This window comes from Phyllostomus discolor, chromosome 5, assembly GCF_004126475.2.
Source record: "Phyllostomus discolor isolate MPI-MPIP mPhyDis1 chromosome 5, mPhyDis1.pri.v3, whole genome shotgun sequence".
Classification (NCBI taxonomy): Eukaryota; Metazoa; Chordata; class Mammalia; order Chiroptera; family Phyllostomidae; genus Phyllostomus; species Phyllostomus discolor.
The window spans coordinates 89,187,466-89,203,759 of NC_040907.2; the positions used below are offsets into that span (position 1 = coordinate 89,187,466).

At 40.2% G+C, this 16,294-nt stretch overlaps 1 protein-coding gene across 3 annotated transcripts in view; it reads left to right on the forward strand.

Moving 5' to 3' along the window:
* Positions 1-15,097, forward strand: part of LOC114496282 (desmoplakin) — a 40,514-nt gene extending 25,417 nt beyond the window's left edge. The window contains exons 13-24 of one of the 3 annotated variants that reach the window (XM_028511588.2): positions 175-301; positions 1,081-1,282; positions 1,552-1,778; positions 2,480-2,646; positions 3,089-3,227; positions 3,790-3,983; positions 5,008-5,170; positions 5,644-5,727; positions 6,165-6,272; positions 6,849-6,947; positions 7,718-8,215; positions 11,166-15,097. In XM_028511588.2, coding sequence (XP_028367389.1) covers positions 175-301; positions 1,081-1,282; positions 1,552-1,778; positions 2,480-2,646; positions 3,089-3,227; positions 3,790-3,983; positions 5,008-5,170; positions 5,644-5,727; positions 6,165-6,272; positions 6,849-6,947; positions 7,718-8,215; positions 11,166-14,399 — 5,242 coding nt within the window. In that variant the 3' untranslated portion in view covers positions 14,400-15,097. Of the gene's footprint in view, positions 1-174; positions 302-1,080; positions 1,283-1,551; positions 1,779-2,479; positions 2,647-3,088; positions 3,228-3,789; positions 3,984-5,007; positions 5,171-5,643; positions 5,728-6,164; positions 6,273-6,848; positions 6,948-7,717; positions 10,013-11,165 lie in introns of all 3 variants that reach the window. The other 2 variants (XM_028511586.2, XM_028511587.2) reach the window with 2 other exon arrangements.
* Positions 15,098-16,294: the final 1,197 nt, after the last annotated feature.

The following is a 16,294-nucleotide window of genomic DNA, read 5'->3' on the forward strand; positions in this document are numbered from 1 at the left end:
AGGGTAAATTAGGCCAAATGCATTGCGACATTGAATATTTTCAAAATAATACATTCACCTGTTACTCTGTTAGTTCTGTAGTTTTTTGTGCAGTTCTGTATGCACAGCCACGTTTCCCATGTGGAACACAGTTTGAAAACCAGGTTCAGCGTGTTTTCCCCTTGTGCTTCCTAGGATCGAGCAATACTACGAAGCCATCTGGGCTCTGTGGAACCAACTCTATATCAACATGAAGAGCCTGGTGTCCTGGCACTATTGCATGATCGACATCGAGAAAATCAGGGCCATGACTATTGCCAAGGTATGTCCCCAGGACCATCCAGGCTGCCTGGAAGAGGCACCAAGCTACTCCCTACAGTGCATGTCTCTACCAGTCAGGCTTTCTAGTGATGCAGCTAATGCTGTTGTAGCTCACTTAGAGAATCAGCTCAGCCTGCCATAGAGGTTCTGGTCTGCCCAGTATACAATGGGAGGAATTCACGTGTGGCTGGGTACAAGACTCATTAAAATTATCTGACTGACTAGTAGTACCCATGGAAAAGCAACATGGTCCTTTAATATTCTGGATCCTACTCCTCTTGGGTGTAATGAAAAGTTAGATCATCAGTTATTGACTGGCTATCACAGAAGTAAAAGTTGGAGTAGAATTCTTGGAAGAACATCAAAGCACTAGTTACTTAAGATCAGTGATGTTCAAATTGGGGTCTGAGAATCCCAGGTGCTGGGGTTTTCTTGGGATGATTGGGATGGCAGTGTGCAGAGGGGCGTGAAATGGGCAATTTTTGGCTCAACATAACCTTTTCTTTTAGTCAGAACAGCTTTGCTGTGACTTGCTTCACATTTGGGGCTTCTGAATAATATTCCCTTTGAAGAATAAAGTTATGTAGGGAAAGAAAATCAGCAACCCATTGCTGTGTTTCTTAGGAGCAATTTCCACGTGCTCAAAGACCTTTTCTATCTTAATGGGCTGTGATGGGCGATGCTGCCAGCCCCATCTCGCACAGGTTGTTTCTCAGCAGACTTTTTCTTGGTCGCACTGTGGGAGGAGCTATATATCACTTCTACCTGGTTTACTTCCAGCTGAGAACAATGCGGAAGGAAGATTACCAGAAGACACTAAATGACCTCGAGTCCCATTACCGAGAGTTCATCACAAACAGCCAAGGCTCAGAGATGTTTGGAGATGATGACAAGCGGAAAATGCAGACGCAGTTCACGGATGCTCAGAAGCACTACCAGACACTGGTCATTCAGCTCCCTGGCCACCATCAGCAGCAGACAGGTTGGTTTGGAGCATCTTTCTCTCTGCATTAACCATACATGCAGTTTTCAAAAGAGAGTAGTAGGCATAAAACTAGTTTCAGAATCATTTCTTTGAAAGATAATATATTAAAATTCATTTACATGCTAAATTTTCAGAATCAAAACAAATGAAGTAGCATACCTTTATGCAGTGTGGTTTTTTTCTTTCTTTTTTTTTTTTTTTTTGAGGGCTAGCACCCTTCTAACTAGGAATTCTCTGATTTTTGTGGTCCAAATGTATTTTTACAGTAAGCACAACGGAAATCACTCATGTTGGTTCCTGCCAAGATGTCAACCATAATAAAGTAATTGAAACCAACAGAGAAAATGACAAGCAGGAAACATGGATGCTGATGGAGCTCCAGAAGATTCGTAGGCAGATGGAGCTTTGCGAAGGGAGGATGGCTCTTAAAAACATCCTTCTGGTAGACCAAGGGTCTTCTCACCATATCACCTTGAAAATAAATGAGCTAAAGGTAGGTATCCATTAATATTTTGCCTGATTCCAGGTATATTTATATTTATTTGCAACCTAACAACAAAAACAAAACACCCCACCTGGTTTACATATTCATAGGCAAGAAACATTAATTTTTGATAAAACTGATTTCTGGCATGATTTTTTCTTCTTTCTCCTGCTTCCACATTTGTAGGTGTTCATCAGGCTGGCGATTAAGCCAGCTTTCCTGTGCATTTGTGGGTTGCAGAATCAGGCTACAGTGCTTTTCCTTTGTGCCATATAGTACTGTGTTTATTTCAAAAGTTTTCACAAACATTAATTTGGCTTCTGCCTAAAACAACCTATGATAGGGACTAGACAGGTGGAATTATCTTTATTTATGGATAGGAAACTGGTACTGGGAGAGTTGATTGGTGGAGTAAAAACTCAAAGCCACTGATGAAGCTGGGACCATAGCTCAGGTGTTTTAGCTTGAAGCTGAGTGATCTTCTCTGCCCAGTCACAGCTGGGCACTACTTTGCAATATCCAAAGTCTAAATTCTAAATAAATAAGGGGTCATAGTTGCACAGTGCTGATAGGGCCTCCCTGAAGAAGGAAGGGAAAGGTCAAGTCAGTCTTTTTCTTGAACCCTTTACATTTAGTGAACTTTTTAAAGATGAAAACAATCACAAGAATCACACAGCTAAATTGAAAGAGCTTGCCTTCTTTTTTGACAGAGTGTGCAGAATGATTCTCAAGCAATCGCTGAAGTTCTCAACCAGCTTAAAGATATGCTGGCTAATTTCAGAGGCTCAGAAAAATATTGCTATTTACAGAATGAGATATTTGGGCTGTTTCAGAAACTGGAAAATATCAATGGCGTTACAGATGGCTACTTAAATAGGTAATCACAACTAATGCTTATCTCAGACCCTTTGCTTTGCTTAAGCTTTATTTTGTCAGATAATACAACATATTGTCTGCTTTATATGCTTGGCTTGCTGAATCTGTAGCCTTACAGTTTCTGTTTCACTCGAGGCTTAATAGTCTTCTATGCTTTTGAGGGAGGGTCCTCTAGATAAGGGTGTTAATTCCACTGTTTTCAGATTTAGGGTGTGTTACATTTAAGGTATACTTAAGGGCCAGGACTTGGAATTCTCTTGCTAGTGCAACATGGTGGTCTGAAGCATGGGGGTGGGGAGAATGTATTGCTCCTTCAGCTTATAAACGACGCAAAATAAATGACCTGCTTTCATAGTGTTCTTTCACTAATAGTGGCAGGAGCCAGATGTTCCGAGTTTAATGAAGTTACCAGCAGTTCTGTTTGCCCCTTTTGCTCCTTACAGCTTATGTTCAGTGCGAGCACTACTCCAGGCCATTCTCCAGACAGAGGACATGTTAAAGGTTTACGAAGCCAGACTCACTGAAGAAGAAACTGTCTACCTGGATCTGGACAAGGTGGAAGCGTACCGCTGTGGACTAAAGGTAATATGAAGGGATGTAACAGTGGCCAATTTATGGGAGATAATTCAGCACTCAATTCCCAACTATAAAGATTCACTAAGTTTTCATGAGTTTTGAGGATTACCAGATTTCATTGGCCACACATGGTATTAATTATCTCTAATGCACTGTTTTCTAGAGTGTGTTAGTAGGAACTATGTGAGAAAGTAATTTGTGGTGAGACTAGTCTGGGGAATGCTTAGTTAAATGTAGTTAAACTGGTTTCTTTATTGTAGGACTCCTCAGAACCATTAATACATTAATATATGTCATAATTATTCAGGAGTAGAATGGAGTGTAATATTCAGCATTTCTGAAACTAATTTACACATTTCATTTTTCTTAATGGGATAGCATAAGGAACTAAATCATTGGCACAAATATTGGGAAATGCAATCAGTAAATATATTTTCCTGAATTGATTATGACTTAAAAATATGAACAATCTAAAGACTTTCATACATTTTTTATAGTTTGGTGATCTGCAGTGAGGCATGAAGTAGGAGATGAGATGAATTTGTATTCTTTTTTTCTCTGATGACAGAAAATTAAAAATGACTTGAACTTGAAGAAGTCGTTGTTGGCTACCATGAAGACAGAACTGCAGAAGGCCCAGCAGATCTACTCTCAGACTTCACAGCAATATCCACTTTATGACCTGGATCTGGGCAAGTTCAGTGTAAAAGTCACGCAGCTGACAGATCGCTGGCAGAGAATAGACAAACAGATAGACTACAGGTATGCCGCCCTCTCCCATATTTTCTCTCCATTTGTTTGTTCCTAAGATAATGTCACTTGAAATAATCACTGTAAAAAAAGAATGGTTCTGTTTTGTATGTAAATTAGTCAGTACAGACGTTCTATTTATGGACTGCCTATAGGCAGTGCTGTTGGAAATGGAAAGATAGTGTGTCGTAATAGCCAAGCTTGACCTACTAACGCCAAGTGCCATCCAGGTTCTTTGAGAAATACTAGAAGACATTGATCATGCTCTTTTGTGCCCTATAAACAAGCTCTTGTCACGATTATTAGAGGAAGTAGATACTTTTTCAGTAAAAGTTTGTGAAAAATTAAATCTTAACAAAAGAAATGCTTTACTGCACATGAGGGTTTAAAAATATCTCCTGAATCATGCTTGTAGTTCATTTTACTAGTATTGCTTTTTAAAAATGTTTTTATTGATATATAATTCACATCATATGATTCACCCATTTAATGTGTACAATTCAGTGGTTTTGAGTATATTCAGAATTGTGTAACTATCACCACAATCTGAGCTCAGAACATTTTCATCAGCCCCAGAAAGAAACCCTGTAGTCACTAGCCATCACTACCTCCTAGCTTTCTGTCTGTATAGATTTGCCTGTTCTGGATATTTCATATAAATGGAATCATACAATACACGGCCATTTGTAACTGGCTTTTTCACTCTCATGGTGTTTTTGAGGTTCATATGTGGTATTGCATGTGTCAGTACTCCATTCCTTTTTATGGCTGAATAATATTTTATGTACGGATATATACCACATTTTTTTATCTTTTCATCAGCTGATGGATATTTGGGTTATTTCCCTTTTTTGATCATTGTGAAAAAACTGCTATAAACATTTGTGTATAAGTTTGTGTGTGGATGTATGTTTTAATTTCTCTTAGGTATATGACCAAGGAATTGCTTGGTCTTATGGTATCTTTATGTTAAATACGTTGAGGGACAATAGCAGCGCTTTAACAATTTTAATAATTTTATCTGCGTTTGTCCTAGATTATGGGACCTGGAGAAACAAATTAAGCAACTGAGGAATTACCGTGATAACTATCAGGCTTTCTGCAAGTGGCTCTACGAGGCCAAACGCCGCCAGGATTCCTTAGAGTCCATGAAATTTGGAGATTCCAACACAGTCATGCGATTTTTGAATGAGCAGAAGGTAAAAGTCAGCTTGTCATTTGTTTCAAAATTATTTGGGTGTAAACTATATTTTCCTTTGGTTTTCATAGTGGTATCTAGGTTAGAAATGATTAATATTACAAGCCTATTTTGTGAATGCTCAAAGGCTGCCCAGAGAGAAACAATTGAGATATTTACAAAAAAATGCAATTATGAATATAGAAATAATGTAATGTACTAAAGTATTTTTATAAATTGAGGGAAAAGGACAAGAAAAGAATTCTGACTAGAAAGTAACCTTTTAGGAAGACAATAAGTTGAAGAACTTTGTTCTTTTTTCTGAATGGAACATATGCTTATCTCCTAAGGTTGAACTGTGAGAATATGAGGTCAGTACATGTTGTAATAAACTGAGAGAGAAAAACATATAACAGTGCTTAGAGAGTGAAATAACATTTATTTAAAAATATGTATACATTTTAACTTGTAAATAATATTTTATTTTTTATATAGAACTTGCATAACGAAATTTCTGGCAAACGAGACAAAGCAGAAGAAGTACAAAAAGTTGCTGAACTTTGTGCAAATTCAATTAAGGTATGCTGGTTTTACAAAGAATGTTGGTATTTCATCAAGGATATTATTACCTGCATTATTTTCTGACTCACTTTCAAGATTATAAACTTCTCAAGGATAGCAATTATGGATTTCAGATATTCTCTCCTGAGAAAACCATAAAAATTTGTTATCCATTAACTTGAATTTGTTCACGTAGGCAATATCTGTGGGAACAAACTGGTCTTCATTCTTTAGACTGGTGGCATGTGCAGAATTCTCCAGTTAGCATGGAGAGAGATGTACTGCTTGGTTTAGTAATGCAGTATTTGTTGCTTGGGTGCTAGCTGTACAATCAGAGCTTTTGGGGTAGGTCATTAGAAACATAGTTTGATGATTTGAAACTGTGGAATTGTAGCTGTCAGTAACTCCTTTTAATTTCACTAAGTATGTTTTTCTTCAACTTGATTATTCTGCAGGATTATGAACTCCAGCTGGCATCATACACCTCAGGACTGGAAACTCTACTGAACATACCTATTAAGAGGACCATGGTTCAATCTCCCTCTGGGGTGATTTTGCAAGAGGTATGTATGTAATTACATATCTCTTGGGACCTGCCCTTCTGCCTCTTTCCTTTTACCTGTCTTCTTCCTGTCTTACCAACAGTCCCTAAACTCATCCTTTGTTAAAGAGTATCCACTCAGAAAGATCCAGTAATAGGTTATGCTTCTTCTAGTGTGAGTCATCAATATGTGATGCATTTTAGGAAATCATCAGTAGATGTCTGAATCTGTTGTCCATATATTAGAATCTGTGGAAATTAGGCTTAAATGCTGGATTTAATGAGGGGTACTTTTAAAATAAAAAATACCTTGTAGATTTTTAAAAGATAACTTTCCCCCAAAGATTTCAGAGAATGTCACCTGTCAGGAGACTTACGGGAAGCACCCTGAAGTCATGAGGATGGACTATAATATTTTAGGCCTTTATTTTGATGTATTGCTAGAATTTGTCATTACCACACATGAAAGAAGGGAATTCACTCTTTGAATTATAATTTTACTATTTCATTTTTTTAGGAAACAAAATTGGTCAACTTGCATACAACTTTTTTTGGAATGTAATACCTTTGTTTTCTTCTTTCACTCCTTTTCTCCAAGGCTGCAGACGTGCATTCTCGATACATAGAACTACTTACAAAATCTGGAGGCTATTACAGATTCTTGAGTGAAATGCTGAAGAGTTTGGAAGATCTGAAGGTAATTTACTTATTTTCCTTGAAGCATCAAAAAATAGAGTAGAACTTATTGTTACTGCCTCATTATAACATGGATTTGGGCATACTTACTGGTAAAACTGTGTTTTCTCTACACAATTAGTATAATACAGTTTGCTTATAAGCCTGACGTTAGTCCCATGCTCCAGTATACTGCTTAAAATGCCTTACGTAATGTTTCCAAAATTGTAGCTATTTAACCTTGCCCAAAACCAGTAATTTTATTTATAATTTGGTCAATGAATTTGCTTTATTCCTTTGTATTAAATTCAGCCTAAGAACATCCTAGGTGAGCTGTATTTGAATTTTTTCATGTTGAGTGATTGTTTAATTTACTCCTTATTTCAAATACTTGAATTGAGTATAGATGGACACTTATTTTATACCTTGAAATAAAAGAACATAATTTATAAAATCATAAGCTTTTGATTTTCAAAGAAATGACCTCATTTACAGATGGAGAGGCTGAAACTCAAATGTATATCATTTGATAAGATCATAAGATAAGAAGCAGTTGATAGAAGAATTTGAGAAAAATACAGATTTGTTGAATTTTTGTCAAGTAGTTTTTGTCGTATACTAACTACTCTTTGTAGGTACTGTGTGTGCTCATGCGTGCTTGTATGTGTGTATGTTTGCGAGTGGGTAAAGAGAAATGAGAATGTACATTGGTCTGGGAGGGGAAAAGTACTGCTTCTTTCTCATGATATGAGGTGTTTTTGTTTCAATGTGTTTCTGATTTTACTTTTATAGCTGAAAAATACCAAGATTGAAGTTTTGGAAGAGGAGCTCAAACTGGCCCGGGATGCCAACTCTGAAAACTGCAACAAGAACAAATTCCTGGATCAGAACCTGCAGAAATATCAGACAGAGTGTTCTCAGGCCAAAGCAAAGCTTGTGAGCCTGGAGGAACTAAAGAGACAAGCTGAGCTGGATGGAAAGGCAGCAAAGCAAAATCTAGACAGATGCTATTGCCAAATAAAAGAACTCAATGAGAAGATCACCAGACTAACTTATGAAATCGAAGATGAAAAGAGAAGAAGAAAGACTGTGGAAGACAGATTAGATCAACAGAAGAGTGACTATGACCAACTGCAGAAAGCCAGGCAATGTGAAAAGGAGAGCCTTGGTTGGCAAAAAATAGAGTCTGAAAAAGCCATCAAAGAGAAGGAGTGCGAGATAGAAAGACTGAGGATTCTTCTGCAGGAGGAGAGTGCCCGGAAGAGAGAATATGAGAGTGAGCTGGCAAAGGTAAGAAACCACTATAATGAGGAGATCAGTAATTTAAGGAACAAGTTTGAAACAGAGATTAACATTACGAAGACCACCATCAAGGAGATATCCATGCAAAAGGAGGATGATTCCAAAAATCTTAGAAACCAGCTTGAAAGACTCTCTAGGGAAAATCGAGATCTGAAGGATGAAGTCGTCAGGCTGAATGACAGCATCCTACAGACCACTGAGCATCGAAGGCGGGCTGAAGAAGATGCCCTTCAGCAAAAAGCCTGTGGGTCTGAGATGATGCAAAAGAAGCAACATTTGGAGATGGAGCTTAAGCAGGTAATCCAGCAGCGCTCTGAGGACAATGCAAGACACAAACAGTCCCTGGAGGAGGCTGCAAAGACTATCCAGGACAAAAATAAGGAGATTGAAAGACTCAAAGCTGACTTTCAGGAGGAGGCCAAGCGCCGCTGGGAATATGAAAATGAACTGGCTAAGGTAAGAAACAATTACGATGAGGAAATCATTAGCTTAAAAAACCAGTTTGAGACAGAGATCAACATCACCAAGACGACCATCCACCAGCTCACCATGCAGAAGGAAGAAGACACCAGTGGCTACCGAGCTCAGATAGATAACCTCACCAGAGAAAACAGGAACCTGTGTGAAGAAATAAAGAGGTTGAAGAACACTTTAGCCCAGACCACAGAGAATCTCCGGAGGGTTGAAGAGAACATCCAGCAGCAGAAGGCCACCGGCTTGGAGGCATGTCAGAGAAAGCAGCAGCTGGAGGTCGAGCTGAGACAGGTTACTCAGATGCGAGCAGAGGAGAGCCTGAGATATAAGCAGTCTCTTGATGATGCTGCCATGACGATCCAAGACAAAAACAAGGAGATAGAAAGGTTAAAACAACTTGTAGAATCAGAAACAAATGAACGCAAATGCCTGGAAGATGAAAAGGCTAAATTACAAAGGGCCCAGTATGATCTGCAGAAAGCAAATAACAGTGCAACAGAGACGATAAGCAAATTGAAGGTTCAGGAGAAAGAGCTAACACGCCTGAGGATTGACTATGAAAGGATTTCCCAGGAGAGGATTGTGAAGGAGCAGGACATCACCAGATTCCAGAATTCTCTGAAAGACTTGCAGCTACAGAAGCAGATAGTGGAAGAGGAGCTGAATCGGCTGAAGAGGACAGCCTCAGAAGACTCCTCCAAAAGGAAGCAACTGGAGGAGGAGCTGGAAGGCATGAGGAGGTCTTTGAAGGAACAAGCAATAAAAATCACCAACTTGACCCAGCAGCTGGAACAGGCATCCATTGTTAAGAAAAGGAGTGAGGATGACCTCCGGCAGCAGAGGGACGTGCTGGACGGCCACCTGAGGGAGAAGCAGAGGACCCAGGAAGAGCTGAGGAGGCTCTCCATGGAGGTAGAGGCCCTGCAGCGGCAGTTGCTCCAGGAACAAGAAAATGTCAAACAGGCCCATTTGAGGAATGAACATTTCCAGAAGGTGATAGAAGATAAAAGCAGAAGCTTAAATGAAAGCAAAATAGAAATTGAGAGGCTCCAGTCTCTCACGGAGAACTTGACCAAAGACCATTTGATGTTGGAGGAAGAGCTACGGAACCTGAGGCTGGAATACGACGAACTCAGGAGGGGCCGAAGTGAAGCAGATAGTGATAAAAGTGCAACCATCTCTGAATTAAGGAGCCAACTGCAGATCAGCAGCAACCGGACCCTGGAACTGCAGGGGCTGATTAATGATTTACAGAGAGAGAGGGAAAATTTGAGACAGGAAATTGAGAAATTCCAAAAGCAGGCTTTAGAGGTATTCACAAATATTTGATCACAGCTCCACTGTCTCTCAAATAATTCACTCCATTATCACCTTACTTGAACTGTGCTCTTGCTACTGAGATGAATGCTTGTAGAGAGCCTGATTTTTCTTTTTATTACTGAACTACTATTTGTAGTCATCCAGACAACTGCTTTAAAGTAATTTCAGTGCTCTTTGCCCTTCTATTCTGTCACTGCATCAGTGCCAATTCACATGTAACCTGTGTTTGGCCTTGCTTTTAGAAGTTCAGCATGGCTATAACATCTGGCATCACTTCCTCTGGTGTTGCACTTTATTTTCCAGAAGATAGCTCCTACTTGGTGAGCTATGACCTACATTTTTAATTTAAATTTTTTAAAAAATAAAATTCTTGTCATAGGCATTTTCCATGCAATATTAAAACCATTCTTCTTTCTTGCTTACATTAGTTCTGCATGCATTGTTCTCCTCTCTTGATCATGGCCCTGTTCGTTTGGCTTTTATTTTTTTAACCCCTATTTAAAAATAACTTCTCTAACTTATAATACATGTGACTTCTATTGACAATATTTGTGTGGGGCTGGGTGTGGGATATGTATATATTTAAAGATTTTTATTGCTTTTTAAAACATTAATATAGCTGTAACAGGTGAGATGTAGCTATAGCAGGTATGATTGCCTGGAATAGAACTCCCTGTATATTTTCAAAACATAATTACTGCTAAGGATAAGACAAGACTATACAACTTCTCCTAGTTCCTTTTATGGAAAAAGATAGTAAGTATGAAGCCATTTCTCAAAGTGGCAACATATAGCTACAGAAGGTGAGATGTAGGTATAGCAGATGTAACTTCCCAGAATAGAACTCCCTGCATTTTTTCAAAACATAATTACTGTTAAGAATAAGACAGGACTACAACTTCTACTAGTTCCTTTTATGGAACAAAATAGTAAGTATGAAGCCATTTCCCAGAGTGACAACATATAGTTGCAGATTTTTTTTCATGAATGTGTAAGTTGACAAAATAACATTATAGTCAGAGAAAACGAAGGAAGGGAAAAGAAGTAAACAAGTATTTCTTTTTAAAAATGTAGAAGAGGTTAAATTATGGTAGTCATATGATGTGATCCAAACTTTTCTTTTCCATTTCTTTTTAAATTCTAGGCATCTAATAGGATTCAGGAGTCAAAGAGTCAGTGCACTCAGGTGGTGCAGGAAAGAGAGAGCCTTCTGGTGAAAATCAAGGTCCTGGAGCAAGATAAGATCAGGCTGCAGAGGCTGGAGGATGAGCTGAACCGTATGAAAGCAACTCTAGATGCAGAAAGTAGGGTGAAACAGCACCTCGAGTGTGAGAAACAACAAATCCAGAATGACCTGAATCAGTGGAAAACTCAATATTCCCGCAAAGAAGAGGCTATTCGAAAGATAGAATCAGAAAGAGAAAAGAGTGAGAGAGAGAAGAACAGCCTTAAGAGTGAGGTAGAAAGACTCCAAGCAGAGATCAAGAGGATTGAAGAGAGGTGCAGACGAAAGTTGGAGGATTCTACCAGAGAGACACAGTCACAGTTGGAAACAGAACGATGTCGACTTCAGAGGGAAATTGACAAACTCAAACAACGCCCATATGGGTCCCATCGGGAGACCCAGACTGAGTATGAATGGACTGTTGACTCCTCCAAGCTGGTGTTTGATGGACTGAGGAAGAAGGTGACAGCGATGCAGCTCTACGAGTGCCAGTTGATTGACAAAACAACCTTAGACAAACTGCTGAAGGGGAAAAAGTCAGTGGAAGAAGTTGCTTCTGAAATCCAGCCTTTCCTTCGGGGTGCAGGAGCTATTGCTGGAGCATCTGTTTCTCCTAAGGAAAAGTACTCTTTGGTCGAGGCCAAGAGAAAGAAACTAATCACCCCAGAGTCCGCAGTCATGCTTCTGGAGGCCCAGGCAGCTACAGGTGGTATAATTGATCCCCATAGGAATGAGAAGCTGACTGTTGACAGTGCAATAGCTCGGGACCTCATTGACTTCGATGACCGTCAACAGATATATGCAGCGGAAAAAGCTATCACTGGTTTTGATGATCCATTTTCAGGCAAGACAGTATCTCTTTCAGAAGCCATCAAGAAAAATTTGATTGATAGAGAAACCGGAATGCGTCTGCTGGAAGCCCAGATTGCTTCAGGGGGGATAGTGGACCCCGTGAACAGTGTCTTTTTGCCAAAAGATATAGCCTTGGCTCGTGGGCTGATTGACAGAGATTTGTATCGGTCCCTGAATGATCCCCGAGATAGTCAGAAAAAGTTTGTGGATCCAGTCACGCAGAAGAAGGTCAGTTACATGCAGTTGAGGGAACGGTGCAGAATCGAACCTCACACTGGTCTGCTCTTGCTGTTGGTACAGAAGAGAAGTATGTCCTTCCAAGGAATCAGACAACCTGTGACTGTTTCTGAGCTAGTAGATTCTGGTATATTGGGACTCAGCACTGTAAATGAGCTGGAATCGGGTCGAATTTCTTATGATGAGGTTGGTGAGAGAATTAAGGACTTCCTTCAGGGTTCAAGCTGCATAGCAGGCATTTACAATGAGACCACAAAACAGAAGCTTGGCATTTATGAGGCCATGAAAATTGGCTTGGTTCGACCTGGTACTGCTCTGGAGTTGCTGGAAGCCCAAGCAGCTACTGGCTTTATAGTGGATCCTGTTAGCAACTTAAGGTTAACAGTGGAAGAAGCCTATAAAAGAGGTCTCGTGGGTATTGAGTTCAAAGAGAAGCTCCTGTCTGCAGAACGAGCTGTCACTGGGTATAATGATCCTGAAACAGGAAACATCATCTCTTTGTTTCAAGCCATGAACAAGGAACTCATTGAGAAGGGCCATGGCATTCGATTATTAGAAGCACAGATTGCAACTGGTGGGATCATCGACCCAAAGGAGAGCCATCGATTACCAGTTGATATGGCATACAAAAGGGGCTACTTTAATGAGGAGCTCAGTGAGATTCTCTCAGATCCAACTGATGATACGAAGGGATTTTTTGATCCAAACACTGAAGAAAATCTTACCTATTTACAACTGAAAGAAAGATGCATCAAGGATGAGGAAACGGGGCTCTGTCTACTGCCTCTGAAAGAAAAGAAGAAGCAGGTGCAGACATCACAGAAGAATACCCTGAGGAAGCGTAGAGTGGTCATTGTGGACCCAGAAACCAACAAGGAGATGTCTGTTCAGGAGGCTTACAAGAAGGGCCTTATTGATTATGAAACCTTCAAAGAACTGTGTGAGCAGGAGTGTGAGTGGGAAGAAATAACCATCACTGGATCTGACGGCTCCACCAGGGTGGTCCTGGTAGATAGAAAGACAGGCAGTCAGTACGATATTCAAGATGCTATTGACAAGGGCCTCGTTGACAGGAAGTTCTTTGATCAGTACCGATCTGGCAGCCTCAGCCTCACTCAGTTTGCTGATATGATCTCCTTGAAAAATGGTGTGGGCAACAGCATTGGCATGGGTGGCAGTATCAGTGATGATGTTTTTAGCAACTCCCGACATGAGTCAGTAACTAAGATTTCTACTATATCTAGTGTCAGGAATTTAACCATCAAGAGCAGTTCTCTTTCTGACCCTCTGGAAGAATCGAGCCCTATTGCAGCCATCTTTGACACAGAAAACTTGGAGAAGATCTCTGTTGCAGAAGGTATCGAGCGGGGCATTGTGGATAGCATCACTGGCCAGAGGCTTCTAGAGGCTCAGGCCTGTACGGGTGGCATCATCCACCCAACCACCGGTCAGAAGCTGTCGCTGCAGGATGCCCTCTCCCAGGGTCTGATTGACCAAGAAATGGCCACCAGGCTGAAGCCTGCGCAGAAAGCCTTCATTGGCTTTGAAGGTGTGAAGGGAAAGAAGATGTCAGCAGCAGAGGCAGTGAAAGAGAAATGGCTTCCTTACGAGGCTGGTCAGCGCTTCATGGAGTTCCAGCACCTCACTGGGGGGCTAGTTGACCCGGAAGTGCACGGGAGGATAAGCACGGAAGAAGCCATCAGAAAGGGCTTCATCGACGGCCGAGCAGCCCAGAGGCTGCAGGATACCAGCAGCTATGCCAAAATCCTGACCTGCCCCAAAACCAAATTGAAAATATCCTATAAGGATGCTATGAATCGCTCTATGGTGGAAGATGTCACTGGCCTACGCCTTCTGGAGGCTGCCTCTGTCTCATCCAAGGGCTTGCCCAGCCCTTATAACGTGTCTTCTGCCCCAGGCTCGCGCTCGGGCTCCCGCTCGGGCTCCCGCTCCGGCTCGCGCTCTGGCTCCCGCAGTGGGTCCCGGAGAGGAAGCTTTGATGCAACTGGGAATTCTTCCTACTCTTACTCCTACTCCTTTAGCAGTAGCTCTATTGGGCACTAGTAGTCAGTTGGAAATGGTTGCTATACCGTGACTTCATTCATATGAATTTTCATTTTATTAAATAAGAAAGGAAATTGGTGCTTGCAGTATAGTGATAGGATTTTCTGTGCTTAAGGAAACATAGCCTAAGTTGAAATCAAATAGTAAAGGCTATTCAGGCTTTTTATCTTCTTAGCCCACCTCAACTAATGTAATACACTGGATATCATGTCTGTGAAGTGGTAATCAGTTGTAAGGATAGCACAAATTGAACTTAGAATTTGTTTCTTCTCTTCTGTGTTTAGATTTTCGATTGATTCTTCTTAAACTTCTTTTGACTTATAATACAGATTTCTGTTCTTAGAGATGAACATTAAATGGATCATTAATATTTTAGTCATTTTGTTTCTCATCTACATATTTCCACTTTCTGTATTAGGAGATTCCCACCCCCATCCCCCACCCCCCACCAAAAGAAACCCACCCAAACTTAAGCATTTTGGAATGAGTCTCCTTCAGTTTTAGAATGTGGATTGTATGACCCCATACACTATTATGTATCTGGTTGGTTTGGTATTAATTTGACTGTTCATGATAGCAGCAATCTTTGCTTTTCTTTGGTCAAATTTTCCTGTTTATTTTGCTTGTCATTTTCATTGTACTTTAAAAAGCTGTCTATGAAGTTTGCTATTCTGGCAATAAACTTTTGGACTTTTGAATTTTTTGTGTTTTGACTTAATAACATGTTTATACACACAAGGGCATTTAGCAGCAGCTTTTTGCAAAATATGAATTAAGAAAGACCATTTATAAACCATTTTGGTTCTGAATTCTTGTTAGAATTTGGTCTTTGAAGATAGTTTTTTCAACACTTATCCAGTGCCTGTTGTGTATCATGTAGAGTCCTTGGAAATAAGCCTGTGTGAAGGCCAGGCCAGAGGTCAGTACTCACTTCTACTTTATTTTGGACCATGAGTATCAAGTAGCATGGGCAGAAGTTATCATCATAACATTTAAAAAGCATGAGGTGGCCAAAATTCTATTTTGGGTATACTCAAAATGCATGGTATTCATTTTGTCCCCTAAAAGGACTGTCCTTGAGTCCATATGATAGAAGCCTATTCTTTCAATCAAAAGAGAAACTTGAATTTGTCATTAAATTAACATGGCTTTACTGAGTACCTAGTTTGTGTCTACTATTGGGCTAGGTACTATGAGGATGCAGTGGAATTTAGAAGGCCCCTGACTTCAGGCCTGTACAGTGTGGATGGGGACAGAAGATACATGCACATCACTCAGTGGGACACCTTGCATATGTCAGTAATATATTTCAATAGTCAAATGAATTTTATAGTACAGATAGAAGAAAAGGGAAGTAAATGAAATGCTAATGTGTAGAACAAAAAAGATCATACGTAAGATAACAAATTATTGGGACTTTTGGTATGGTGAAAACACTTGTGCCTTGCCTCTTTTCTTGCCCTTCCCCACCTTCCAATCTGGGAGACTTGCCATTATTTCGTTCACTAAATATTGAGTTGTTCTTTGTGCCACACACTGTGCTAGAAACTAGATCCCATGGTAGGAACACATGGCACAAAAATAGCCCTTGTAATATGAAAGGAAGAAAAACATAAGTGCTGTGTTGGAGCAAATAGAGATTCCTTATACTAGAGCTGGGAGACTGTTAGCTTGGGCTGCCATAATGAAATACCTCAGACAGGGTGGCTTAAACAAATTTATGTTCTCATAGTTCTGGAGGTCAGAATTCCAAGATCAAGTTGTAGTCCAGGGTTGGTTTATGGTGACAACTCTTCCCGCCTTGTGGGCAGTGATGGGTATGGAAGGAGCTCTGATGTCTCTTTCTCATTTTATGAGGATACTACTAGTCCTATCACATTAGGGCCCCACTCTTA